Raw genomic sequence first — 13,081 nt, 5'->3', positions numbered from 1 at the left:
AGCACACTGCTCCAGCGTGGGTCCCCCACGGGGTCACAAGTCCTGCCAGAAAACCTGCTCCAGCGTGGGCTCCTCTCTCCACAGATCCGCAGGTCCTGCCAGGAACCTGCTCCAGCGCAGGGTTCCCACGGGGTCACAGCCTCCTTCGGGAACCCACCTGCTCCGGCGTGGGGTCCTCCACGGGCTGCAGGTGGATATCTGCCCCACCGTGGACCTCCCTGGGCTGCAGGGGGACAGCCTGCCTCACCAGGGTCTTCCCCACGGGCTGCAGGGGAATCTTCGCTCCGGCGCCTGGAGCATCTCCTCCCCCTCCTTCTGCACTGACCTTGGTGTCCGCAGGGTTGTTTCTCTTACATGTCCTCACTCCTCTCTCTGGCGGCTGTTTTCTCACTGTCCCCACTTTTTTCCTTCTTAAAAATGTTATCCCAGAGGCGTTACCACTATCACTGATTGGCTCGGCCTTGGCCGGCGGCGGGTCCATCTTAGAGCCGGCTGGTATGGGCTCGCTCTCTCTCGAACACAGGGGAAGCTTCCAGCAGCTTCTTACAGGAGCCACCCCTGTAACCCCCCCCCGCTACCAAAACCTTGCCACATAAAACCAATACAATTGTAAAACATGTATATACTTCTCTGGGCATCTAAGGCAACCACTTAAGCAAATGACAAACACCTTCATATTGCTTATGTGGTACTTAAGCTCTATGCATGTATAGGCTTTTTCTGCCTGATCACATAGATTGGAACTTGAAATTACAGATTGATTTTATGGATCTGCTACTACAGGTGGGAATTCCTTATACAGAGTACCAGGATCTAAACCATTAAAACTGGTGTCTAAAACAGCTGGGCTAGATGAAGACGAATACGCCAAGTTAACAGTATTACATACCGGTAAATCCAATTTATTTCCACTGTTTTGTTTAAAAAATGTTATTTAAAGTAACATAAGGTCTGTTGATGGAAAGTCCCACCTGCAAAAAGCAGAAACAAAACCTGATTTTAAAATAGTCTTCCAGTGTGCTCTGTTTTTGTAATGGTCAAAACTTGGCTACTTTAGCGACCAGCTGTTGCTCCATATTACTTTTGACAAGCAATGAGCAGCTTCTATTAATCTTTTATTCTTTTTTTTCTCAGTTCAAGTAAATATGAGGTTTGCACACTCTTCATTTTGCAACAGCCACTTTCATTTTTATTCTACTCAAAGGGGATCCCTTGAACATCTGTCCAGTTTATAAATAACAATAATGTCTGGTTTTATATAGGCTATTATTACCTGAGGATCTAAAAGCACTTTGTAAAACTAAGTTCATACTCTTTTGCTGTTTAACATTCAGGTAGGCTCTGAATGAGTGAGATAATGTGCAAGGGAGAAAATGGTAGGGAATGGTTTAGAAGGAAAATGAAACAGAAACAGTGGAGAGCAGCAAAAGATATAACTTACAACTGAAGGCAATGGAAACCTGGCATTAGCTGCTGGAAGGACATAGGCTTGAGGGCAATAAAACGTTCACTTAGCATAACAGGGTGTCTTATTCTCACAGTTTTTCCTTTTTCACCCATTCCAGATTTTCAGACAATCCAACTGAGTCACTTCAGATAATGTGTAAAAGCCTCTTTACACCTTATCAAGGCCAGCGTCACCTCCAGTCTTTTAAAATACTATGAAATGCTAGTTGTGTTTCCTGGTTTTAGTTGGATGTAGGTGGATCTGGTGTTGTCCAGAGACCTGTCCCAGTGTCCACCTACATTTATAATGTGCCTCGTCCACACACAGGTGTCTTGCTTGTTTAGCTAAGCTTGTGAAACGCTCACATAGACTTAAATTGCAGCTTGATAGGTGCATATTTTCATTTCTCTTAAACCTACTCAAAACTTACTTTAGTTAAATTGAAACAGTAGCACACAGAAAGCAAGACTTGTTTTATACCACAGGCTTTCCGAAGTGAAACACTTCACAGAATCCATGGATATTTCAGCCCTATCTCCTCTGTAACAGCACAATACTGTAAAGATCTTAAAGTTGAAAAGCATGATATACATACTCTCTGCTACAATTTTATTTTTATTGTTTTAACCTCTTGGGATCAGGGGTGTTGTGATTCATCCTTTTATTAGTCTCATGGCCTTATCTTCTGCATGCTCTGTTCTCACTAGCTTTGACATCAGTTTTAATACCTTTAATTGCTTCTTTAATTGGACTGCTAAATGGTAGTTTACAAAAAGAGGGAGGCAGTATTTACACTAGAAGGTATAAATTTGTTAATCTTGTGCCTTTGCCAAAGGTGGGTGTATCTAGTGCTAAACAGTTTACAAGAGCCCTTGCTTGAGAGGGCAAGTGGTACCAGTTTGCTTGAGGAAATTCAGTGCAATAGGGAATGGCATCGTAGAAACAGGCTCTGAGCTGGCATCGCTTTCTTGCCTGACTAGACTCTCCATCCTTTTCCCATCTCCGTCTCTAGGGGTGTTTAGGTTTTGATTCCGGATATGGCATACAGTATTCCCCTGGTAATTGCAGATGTGTTATTTAATCATTTACACTTTATACTACAGCAATTTTCCTTTTGTAAAGGAGGAGTAATTTTTAACCACAAGACTCTATTATTCCTGAAGCCAGGATATCTTTCTTCTAGAGAAAGCAAATATCTTTGCACACAGCATTTTCTTCCTATACTGCCACGTCCCTAAGATATCTTTGCTATCCACGTGCCAGTCTAATGACTTCCTTTAGACTTTCAGCAATAGGTGGATTTGTTTGTTTCTTCAGAGAGGTTTGCTGTCTTAGTTACTTCCTCTCCGCTATAGAATAGAGCGCACCATTTTTTTTTAACAGAATCCCAAACAGCAGTGTGCATTCAAAAATAATTAACCATCTTTAGGCTACTGAAGCCTTCCAAAGACGCGAGCATGTTTGTGGGAGAAAGTGAAGTATTATTTAGACATAGGAAAATTAAAATTGAAGTATAGTGTGTTAGGCAGTACTGTGTTTTTCCAGCACAACTGGAAATTTTAACGTGTCTACTATTTGCTGTTCTGCATCAGTGTATTGAGCTGTTTCTCACTCAGTACTCCTGCACGGCATTGCTTAAAACACTTCCAAACAGAGAGATGAAATGAGCTACTTTTGTTTATGATATACGTATCTGCAGAAATTCAAGACTGTGTATCAAAGCAGCACACAGATTGCAAGGAAGGGCATTTTCAGAGGGTTCTGTATAATGCAGTAAGATTGCCACTGAAATTAAAAACACTATTATAAGTTGAATTTAGAAAATTTACCTATCTCTTTTAAGACTGTCCTCAGTAAACAAATGACAATTATTTTCTGAGAGTCTGCTTTGTTTTTTCAACAACTATGACATGATAGGCCTTGCTACTGGCTGGACTGATTTTTCTGTTTCCACAGACTCACAAGTAGTCAACTGTAAGAGTAACAGTAATGAGATCTGTCTTTTTACGGGTATTCTACCAAAAGTAGTGTGCATTGTGTGATACAGCAAGGGACACTGGCTTGTTTTTAATATGAAAAGCCTCAGCTTTTCAGTGCCTTTTTCAAGAAGGCAATTCTGTCATATTAGAGTATCATTTTAGAGTATCTTCAAAGTAATAATTAAGGCACAAATACAGAATGAGTCAACTTTGCTATGGATTTTATGTAAAAATCTGCAACTCGGTATTATACAAAATTATATACAGACCAGCCTCCTGCTACTTCACTATGTTTTATTTTTCTGCTAGTTTGTGGTTCATATTATTTCTCTACTCAAAAATTGGAAAGTATCCATTTGACAGAACTAGCTTGTAAGTCAGCTTTATGTTGCATTTTTATTTCCAAGGACCAATCTTCTTGCAGAAATCAAAAGGCATTGAAATGGACTTAGCCTTATGATAAAATTAACTGGAAAGGATTTTACAGTTTTTGTCAATAAGCAAATCTGATTTAGTTATATGTCACCGAACATCACGACATACTAAAACAATTACAGATTGCACTTAAATGAATTAAACCCAAAGTTGTTGCTTTTTAATACGTGTAGTCACAGTGGGTTTGCATTAGAATGTCCTTGCACTAGAACAGAACGAGCTGAGTACAAGTGAGAAGGTACGGGAAAGCTTCAGTTTGCATTATACTATCAAGTCCCAACGTTTTAATTTTCATTAGTGTACAAAATCCCGAACCATCAACAAAAAGAATAAAAATGCTAGCACAGGGCAGCTAAGCTAATGCAACGAAGGGAACTAATGATTAACATCTGAAGACCACTGTGGCAGCAAACTGGTTCTTACTGGTAATGTTTCCTCAGCCCACAGACTCCACCTGCCTGGATACCTTACTGTGACTTGTCCAGGTAAGGAAGGGAAACCCTGAAGGAAAAAAAAAAAAAGTCTTCCCATTTACATGGACTGCATGCAAGCAACCCCTCTGAAATTCTGTAGGTGTCACAGAAGGGATGTTACAACTACAGAGCAGAATGACCATCATCAGTATGCTACAGGATGCAAAACTGAGATATAGCTGGGCCTCGTTCCAAGAGCATGTTTAAAATGTGCCTTAACTGAAAGCAAACCAACCAAGGTTATCTTGTGGTAAGATCATTGGCAGCCACATCTGTTCAATTACTGTATGATGAGCGAAACCACTTGTGGTGAGACATCCTCGAAAAGCAATTAGTGGGGAAAGGAGAATGTGCTGTGCAAATACGTGAGAAGTGGGGAAGAGGAAAGGATTAGGTTTTCCTGTTTTCGTAAGGTAGGCTGATAGGAGACTTAAAGAAGAATGTAAAGATCTCTTTGAGGAACACCTTAAGGAAAAGCCAGGACTGAAGTCCAGACTGCATTTCCTGCAGCGCACAGTGGGCCATAAGCACTGAGGCGGGTGTAAACAGGAGTCAGGAGGATGTTTTTACTTCTTGCTGCATGGCCTTAGTCATGGCATTCCTCTCTTTTGGGGCAGCATTTGTTTCACTTCAAAACATGTTATAGTTTAAATTGAAACAGATAGTCCCGTTCACACCAGGTGGGCTCACTTTCTAGATGGCGTTCTTCTGTTGCTTCAACAACAGAGTATGTACGTGTTGTATTAGCTCCTATTTCCATAGTCTTGATAGCACATAGTGAATAAAGGGCTATCGAGGAGTATTCGAATTGTCTGTAAACACCCTACAGAGAAGACTTTCAGTTCTTTGCCTTATTCACTCGATGTGTTGTTGTCAAATATGACTTCATATACAGCTGGTACATATTTCAGTCTATGGGAAATTGAGAATTCAAACAGGCAGGCAAACTAGATGCCCACCATAGAGCATTTAGAACTCAAGAGCCAATGATAGCTTGCTATAATTTTTTGAAATGTCTATATTAGGATTGCTGATGGAGGAGCATAGGAGACTTTTACAGAATTCCTAACCAAGACAGACACTGGAATACAATGTGATTTAACTTCTGTGTTGTCCTATTTTTGATAAGAAGAACAGCCAAGTAGGAAAGCCATATGGCAAAGTGTAACTAAAGAACAGGTTCAACATGGCACCTTATTTTAAAATTTCCATGTTTCGCTCAAGCTTAATCGATCCGGTGACTTCCTACCAGTTCTTCATAGAAAATGAGGATTGAACTATGCTGGTTTTTCTACCATCACAGAACAGGGAGCAGGGTACAGGACAATGCCTGTACCCCCACTTCTTTGACTCTCCTATATTTACTACAGGCTCAGCAACAGGATGTCACGCCTTCAGTTTTGAATTCTTATATACTTTGTAGACTTTAGTAGGAGTATTACTCCTTGTTATATAAACAAATAATCAGTTGGGATTTTGGCAAAGTTTTTTGTTTTTTTGTTAGAAGGTAAGTGGATTTGTCACTCTGAAGCTATTTGAAAATGCTGTAGAAAAATGAAATTCTCTAGTGCTTTGTTTTTAAGACTGTTTTGGTCCAGTGATTTAGCATTTACAGTGTAAATGTATACAGAAATAAAAAAAATAAATTGGAAAAGCAATGTGACTGCATTGCAAAGAATTAATGTATTAATTTTTGTTCTTAATTTAGGTGCCTTGCAAGATCTTGGCCATTCTCCTTCATTTTTTCTTCCTGAGTGCTTTTGCATGGATGCTGGTAGAAGGATTTCATCTTTACAGTATGGTGATCAAGGTATTTGGGTCAGAAGAGAGCAAGCACTTATATTATTATGGAATTGGATGGGGTAAGCATTTAGCAGCTGCTTGTTTTAAGTCTCCTCACTGTAGGATAAGATTATATTCAGAAGCATATGTAAAATGGTCATCTTATGATCATAGTTTGCCTTACTGAGAGTAGGTCTGTTGGATAAGAAAATGCATAATTTTTCTGACTGTAATCAGACTTTAAAATGTAGAGTCTCTAAACCTAATTCCACTGCAGTGAATTGCATCACCTCACTAGGCCAGATTGCATCCTTAATTAACAAATCAATAGCAAGAGTGTGGGAGGGAGGTCTCACTGCACTGGTATGGTCTTTTTTTGGCTCTAACTCACAACACTGGCTTATTCTATCTGTATTCTGCAATCCATACATAAAAATTGATGCAGTAGCACAGGAGTATCACAAGACTTCATCAGTTGATGTTTTGTGCCTTGAAATCCTTAGATGAAAAAGGCTGCACGGAACCTCAGTATTATTATTAAGAATAAAAATGTAGTCCTATGATACAGGAATCTCACAGATAATAATTCACAGCTTTTTAAATGCAGTAACGAAAGTCTGATCTGTGTGCATATTGAGGAGTCGAAACTGAGTATTTTGTTCCAGACTCTTCACAGCAGATGAAAGCTAGCTTGCTTTCACTGTCCTGGAAGTACACAATGATGCTTGACAAACATTTAGAAGAAGAAGAAAATCTCATGCGCTGAGTCAAAAGGAGAGATGTAAAAAGATAGCAAAGGAATATACATGTAATTACAGATAATTTCAAAAAAAAGTAAAACATGCATTAGCTTTCCCCCAAACAATTCATTTGAAAGCTGAATGAAAACCGGTTATACCAAGAATACAGACCCTCTGCAGTCATAATTGAAATATTTAATACCTATTGGCACCATGCAGATCTGGGTGATAGTAATGCTGTTCACTTATGCATTTCAACAGCTGCCTACTTGTCCTTTTTTTAACATGGCCTTTTAATTCTGTACATCATTCCTCTTTGTTTTAAAATCTCCTGCTTAGCAGTTCTATCTAAGGGCCATTTGATACAGTCCTCTGGTGAACACAGTATCTGCTAGATTGAGGGCACAAACTGCAATTTGGTTAGAAGTCTTTTTCTTTGCCCTCATTGTTTCTCTGTGACAGGTTCAAGAGTATCACATACATGTATCCTTATCCTGGTTGCTTTAAAATAGTTTTTTTTCTCTTAAGGAATGGCCGGATTGCATGCCAAGAATACACACCTTAAAGATTTGGTTGCTGAAAACATTTGAAATCTGTTTTGCTGAGATTTTAGTAGAGCTGTGTAAAATAGTTCCTTTGGGTTTTGGTTTGGTTTTTTTTTTTTTTTTTCCCCTCCGAACCACTATTCAAAACAGGCTTAGTGGAGTAATTGATCTTTTTCATGCACATAGACCCAGAAGTAAGAGAACCTAGACAGGCTGAGGGTTGAAGGCATTGGAGATTTGTAGATTCTTCTAGCTTCAGTACTAAATGTAGAGAAACCTGCTGATGTTAGAGAGGTTTCTTGTGGATTTATTTAATCCAGAGCTCATGGAATACAAATCCAAGCAGATCAAACCAAAGAAAATGTTCTCATAAGCCCCTGAGAACTCTTTCTCCTTCAGAAATAATATGTAAAAAGCCACAACCGTTAATATAATAATTAAGAACTGGATTTTAATTCACTGGGGTATTTGCTTATAGCAGATGCTTTGATTAACTCAATTTACAATCAGTCATTAATTACCTTATGAAAATAAATTAATGATTTATATGTGCTGCAATGCACCTTTACCCTTTTTCTTCTGGCATTTTGTGTAAGGTTTGTTTATTGTAAAATAGCAGTGATCTACAAAGTGATTTAGAAGACACAAGGATAAACACAGCATCTGACTGTGATAGACTAGTACTAAATGTTGCATTTCGCCACATTTTATTGCAGTATGGTTGCTACCACTCAATTAGTAGTAATTAGCACAATGAGTACATAGCCTATTGGTACATAACCCAATGGAATGTTAAATGTGGTTACTAAAAAGTCTCTTCAGTGGTATTTTGAGTAATGCTTTGGAGGATAATCCCTCAGGCCCAACAGTAGGTATTTGTCATCAAAATAGATGTATGTGGCAAAATACAGGAGGCACCAGCAGTAGAAGTTTCTGTATCAGTTTTCTTGGCAAAGATTGTGTAAGAAATCTGGTGGCATGCTCTGTTTCTTAAATGTAGCAAAGGTACTGTTGGAGGCAAATAGTGGAAGACATCATCCATATAACAGTAATACGTTTCTCTGTGTAAACTTTTCAAAAGCCCTTTTTCGACAAATATTTTGATTTTGGAGAGCATGTTCCAATTATTATTCCTACAGTGTCTTGGAAAAAAAAAATGTTTTCTGAAATCCAGTAAATCTACCATGTTGCAGGGAAAGTAGCATGTATTGCTTTATTTTCTCCATATAGCTCAAAGTATTTACATTTGAATTAAATATTGAATTTCCTTAATCATATCTGACATCATGTCATTGCTGCAAGTGTGTCTAAACATTGCTGAAATAATTTAACTAGGCAACTGTATTCCAAATTGTTTATCTCTTGATAAGTATCAGGGCAACCATCATTCAGTCAACAGCATCGCAACTCACTGTCTGGTATGTAACTCTAATGCTCATTCAGTTGGTAATGGTGTTGCTGAATAATGATGTTTTTAGAGATAAAATCCACATTGTAGTGTTCACTGCTTCAATGCTTTAAAGGACAACCAGGTTTGTCAGTTCCCCATTTTCTCTTTTGTTACCATATTGGCACTGAATATGAATAGAAATGTTTAAGTAGAGATCAAGCGTCAGCACTGCCTTCAGCAGCAATGTGTGCTCATGTTCTATGGGGTACAGTTTGGGTTGTTCTTCATGAACTTGATGAAAGTACAATAGAGAGAAGTTATACATATTCCATAAAATTCCCACATCTAAATAGAAGTCTTGCAAGACTGGGGAAAGAGGCTAAAAGGGTTTTGTCCTAAAATTATTCTGTTTGGCTCTTAAAATGAGGGTAAGTTTGCTTTGAATGCAACTGTCAAAAGGAAGCCGAGCATTCTTGTGCCGTCCAGAGACCATAATAGATATTAATTTTTCAGTATCTAATAAAAAATGGCCATTTTTTTACACTTTGGCCTAGCTAATTATTATACTGACCAATGATGGTTGAAAGAATTTGAAGACAACAATGTCTCATCTCACGTTAGCCAGAACAGATAGTTAATTTCTTCATTTTTTTCTTTTAATTGAAGTGTGAATGCATTTGACTTTTGCAAACTCATAGTTCCTGGAATAATGACAAACCCCAGTCCTGAATTTAAAAACCCAGACCCACCATTCTTATTTAAGCAGAAACACTGGGCTAAGTACATGCGTAGAAGTTTGCAAAGTCTGTATTAATGACAAATCGAAACTTGAGGCAATGAGAGGAGATAGGGACAAGGAACTCTACACTGAGTATCACTGATCTCCTAACATCTATTGAGATTTCTGAGAGATAGTACTCCTGTAAAATGAATTCAACAGTAATCAGAGAGACAGGATACCAAATGTTCAGAGCTGATTGAAGATCCTGTGGATTATCTTTAGTCCCAAGGGTGCTAAAATTACCTCAAAGACTGCAGTTGTCAGAAATTCAAAAGAAGAGCAATCTGAGGAAGGTGATGATATCCTACCTTTAAAACTACCTTGAGACTGATTGGGGGACAAAAAATAGTTTGTTGCCGTGGTGATTCAGCATAACACAGATGATTGTAGCAAAACTTTTCCCATCTACCCATTTTTAGGAAACTGATGATACAGTCTGTGATACTGAAGATTTTGCTGTGGGACTTTGGCCTTAACGTGGTTTGCTCTTTCAGACAATCTCCTTTCCTTTAGAGACTACCTTAGAATGAAGATTTTGTTCTGAGCTGTCAAAAGACCTACATTTCCTTATTTGCTGTTTCTTGATGTAGTCCCAGACTTCTGCATAGATACAGTGTAATGCAGCAGAAGAAAAAGTAACTAATAGAAAATTAACTTCTACAAAACAAATGGGAAATATACTTTCCCCCCTCAAGTAAAGTTCATCTTTTCAGTATTGGAAGGAAATATACTTTCATTTGTGTCTAATGCTTCATCTTTCTCAATAGATGACATATTTAGCATTTTAGAATTAATGTCCTAAAATTGCTTTGAATTGTCTGCCACAGAGTTTCTATAGCCGGTCTGTTTTTTGCTATGTATAGAAGACACCGAAGCTTTCAAAATACAGCATACAGATTTACAAGCATTTTCCATTTTATTTATCATTAGTGCCTCAGAAACATAAAGCAAGTGGATTAGATGTGAAGTTTAATGCTGAATAAGAGGATGTAGCTGACATCCTTTGTAGGCTTTACCCTAGTGACTGTATTTGGGCTGTATTGAGGGAGAATTCTGTCTGAGCAAGGACTGTGTTATCGGGCTTCCTGTGCCAGGTATTGAGAGTTTATACCTGCTATGCAGGCTATATTTTGATGCCGAGTTTGGGGGGTAGCTTTAAATTAGCTGGCTTGGGGACCCAGAGAACTCGAGCTGCAGCAGCACAGGGCTCCATGTGGGTTGATTTACCCCGTTTGAATGTGATGCTGTATTGCTCTAGGACTACAGAGACATGGATGACACCAGTGCCATAGATCAGCTGCCAGAAAAGTGTGCTAGAACATTTTCATCTGATATTGTGCTCTGGAAGGCACAGCCTGTTGCATCGTAAATTTGGCTATTTGGAGTAGGGTTGGTGAGCATATTTGTAGCATCTACTATCTGAGAAAACATTCAGATACAGTAAAACCCCATAACCATATTTCTTTCATGGATGATAACCAGTGCCATCACAACATTAACATTACCTGTTATGGGTGTAGACTAAACTTCACAGCTCTTATGTGATTATTACTGACAGAAGATTAAGCAAACACACTTACTTTTGTGTATAATATGTAACGCATATGAATTCTTCAGTCCAGATCAAATCTTATGATCCCCATAGGCTACATGTATTTTTTTTCAACCTTTATGGAATTTATTGCATGGTTGTTTCTTAAAGAAAAAATACTCCAATTTTACTGTAACAAAACCTTGATTCTGCCTCCATTGCCCTTATCCATTTAATATCTTGTTAATGCAAAGAAAAGGCAAACACTGCACTGTAGGCTGCAGACCATTTTATTCTCACTGACTTAACAGCTCTTTTTATGCAGATGACTGCTCTACGCCTCATCTGCATAAGTTTTATTATCTTCCAAAGGAAGTCTGTATTTAATTTTCTTCTTCACTGCCATTTAAAATGGATAAAGAGTCATGCTAAATCCTTTGAATATCCGACATTTGACTTGGAAAAAAAAAGGCAGACTGAAAGTATAAAGGAGCATTAGTTGGGCACAGGTATTTTTGCTTCTGTGACAAAGTCCCTGCCGTGGGAAGACAACTTGCACCAGAAGACAAACAGTGCCAATCAACAATGTCTACTCAGCAACCCAAGATGTGATTGGGAACGTGTAGACTTACCTATGGGACCTTTAGTCCAGGTAGCTCACATATCCATGGCAGACCGAGTTTCAGCAGATAGGCTTACGTCTGTGCTTAATTGCTCTGTTGAATAGAATTATTTTTTATTTTGTTCAAATGTGTGGAGGAATTGCCTTTCTTAAATAGACAAATGTGACAGTAAACTCAAATCTTGCCTTTGCTTAGGTCTTGCACAAATATTACTTACAAGGAGTTATTCCTGATTTGGACAAGCATGGGAGAGCAGAATCAAGTTTATGGGACATAAAACTCCATCCTGCAGATTGGATTTCAAAGTCTAAGACCTAAACAATGCCTGTAGATGCTGCTCCTGAACTACTGACTATCTTTCTTGTTTATATATACAAGGTGCTTCTAACCACAATCATTACAGAATGAAAATACTTCTTCCAAAAATCATAGTTCTGTTATTACAGGAAAATTTTACAGAATTTTATGGGGATGATATTGGTAAGATTAAGCAGAAATTGCTTGTCAGAGAATTTTGCAAAGCCTCATGCAGAAAACCTGAAGAATTTAAAAGCTATCATGTCTAATACTCTGTCTAGGACCTGGTTATTAAACTCCTTAAGATGATAAACCCCAAACCTTCACATTTTATTAAATCATACGAGAATTAACAGACAATAATTTAATATTTAAAGGGATGAGGGTTTACTATATTCAGAACTGTTGGCAAGAAAAACCTCGCTTCCTCTGCAGCTCCTGGCCTGGAAAGCAGTGTGAAAGTGGCACCACAGCGTATCGCAGTGCTGAGGGCCAGAGACACACAGCTCGCCCTGACAGCAGGACGTAATTGTCTGCCTTTGTATAATTCCTGTGTAATCCTGTAAAGCACTCCTCCACCTCCCAGGATGCAGCACACTGGAACTGTCAAAACCCATCTGGAAAGATAGTCTTATTTTAAACACAGAAATCTTGTAGAGCTATTACATATTTATGTTAAAATAAGTCTTGGTTGGGCATCTGAGTGGGATCTGAATTTGCCTCTGTCTCTTCATAACTGTCTCTTGCTGCTGTGTGTGATGCTCTGGATAAACCAATGTTGCCATTTCTGTCCTCTCACCTGCTAGTCATGCACCCCTCTGAGAAACTCAACTTTTGTTTTCGAGATTGTTTTGAATTCTTGAACAAGGTGCACTTACCTGGGGGGAAGGTGGTTAAAATAAGCCTGATACTGCTCCACAGGATATCACTGCTTGAATAGCAAGAGACAGAAATGACATAACCAAAAAACTGGCTGAAACAGGACTATGATTCTCAATGAAATTAGCACTAATTCAGTATGACTGTTAAACTAGTGCTTTATTGAAAAGTCATTTTGT

General features: G+C 38.5%; 1 protein-coding gene across 1 annotated transcript in view; it reads left to right on the top strand.

The window, feature by feature from the left end:
• The window catches only part of GPR133 (G protein-coupled receptor 133), a 155,469-nt gene that overhangs the window by 104,943 nt on the left and 37,445 nt on the right, over nt 1-13,081 (top strand). The window contains exon 18 of the mRNA XM_010581733.1: nt 6,043-6,196. Coding sequence (XP_010580035.1) covers nt 6,043-6,196 — 154 coding nt within the window. The remainder of the gene's footprint in view (nt 1-6,042; nt 6,197-13,081) is intronic.

Source organism: Haliaeetus leucocephalus, unplaced genomic scaffold, assembly GCF_000737465.1.
Source record: "Haliaeetus leucocephalus isolate CR32 unplaced genomic scaffold, Haliaeetus_leucocephalus-4.0 Scaffold802, whole genome shotgun sequence".
NCBI classification, from domain to species: domain Eukaryota; kingdom Metazoa; phylum Chordata; class Aves; order Accipitriformes; family Accipitridae; genus Haliaeetus; species Haliaeetus leucocephalus.
The sequence above is the reverse complement of the archived record's forward strand: the minus strand, read 5'-3'. Positions and strand labels throughout refer to the sequence as shown.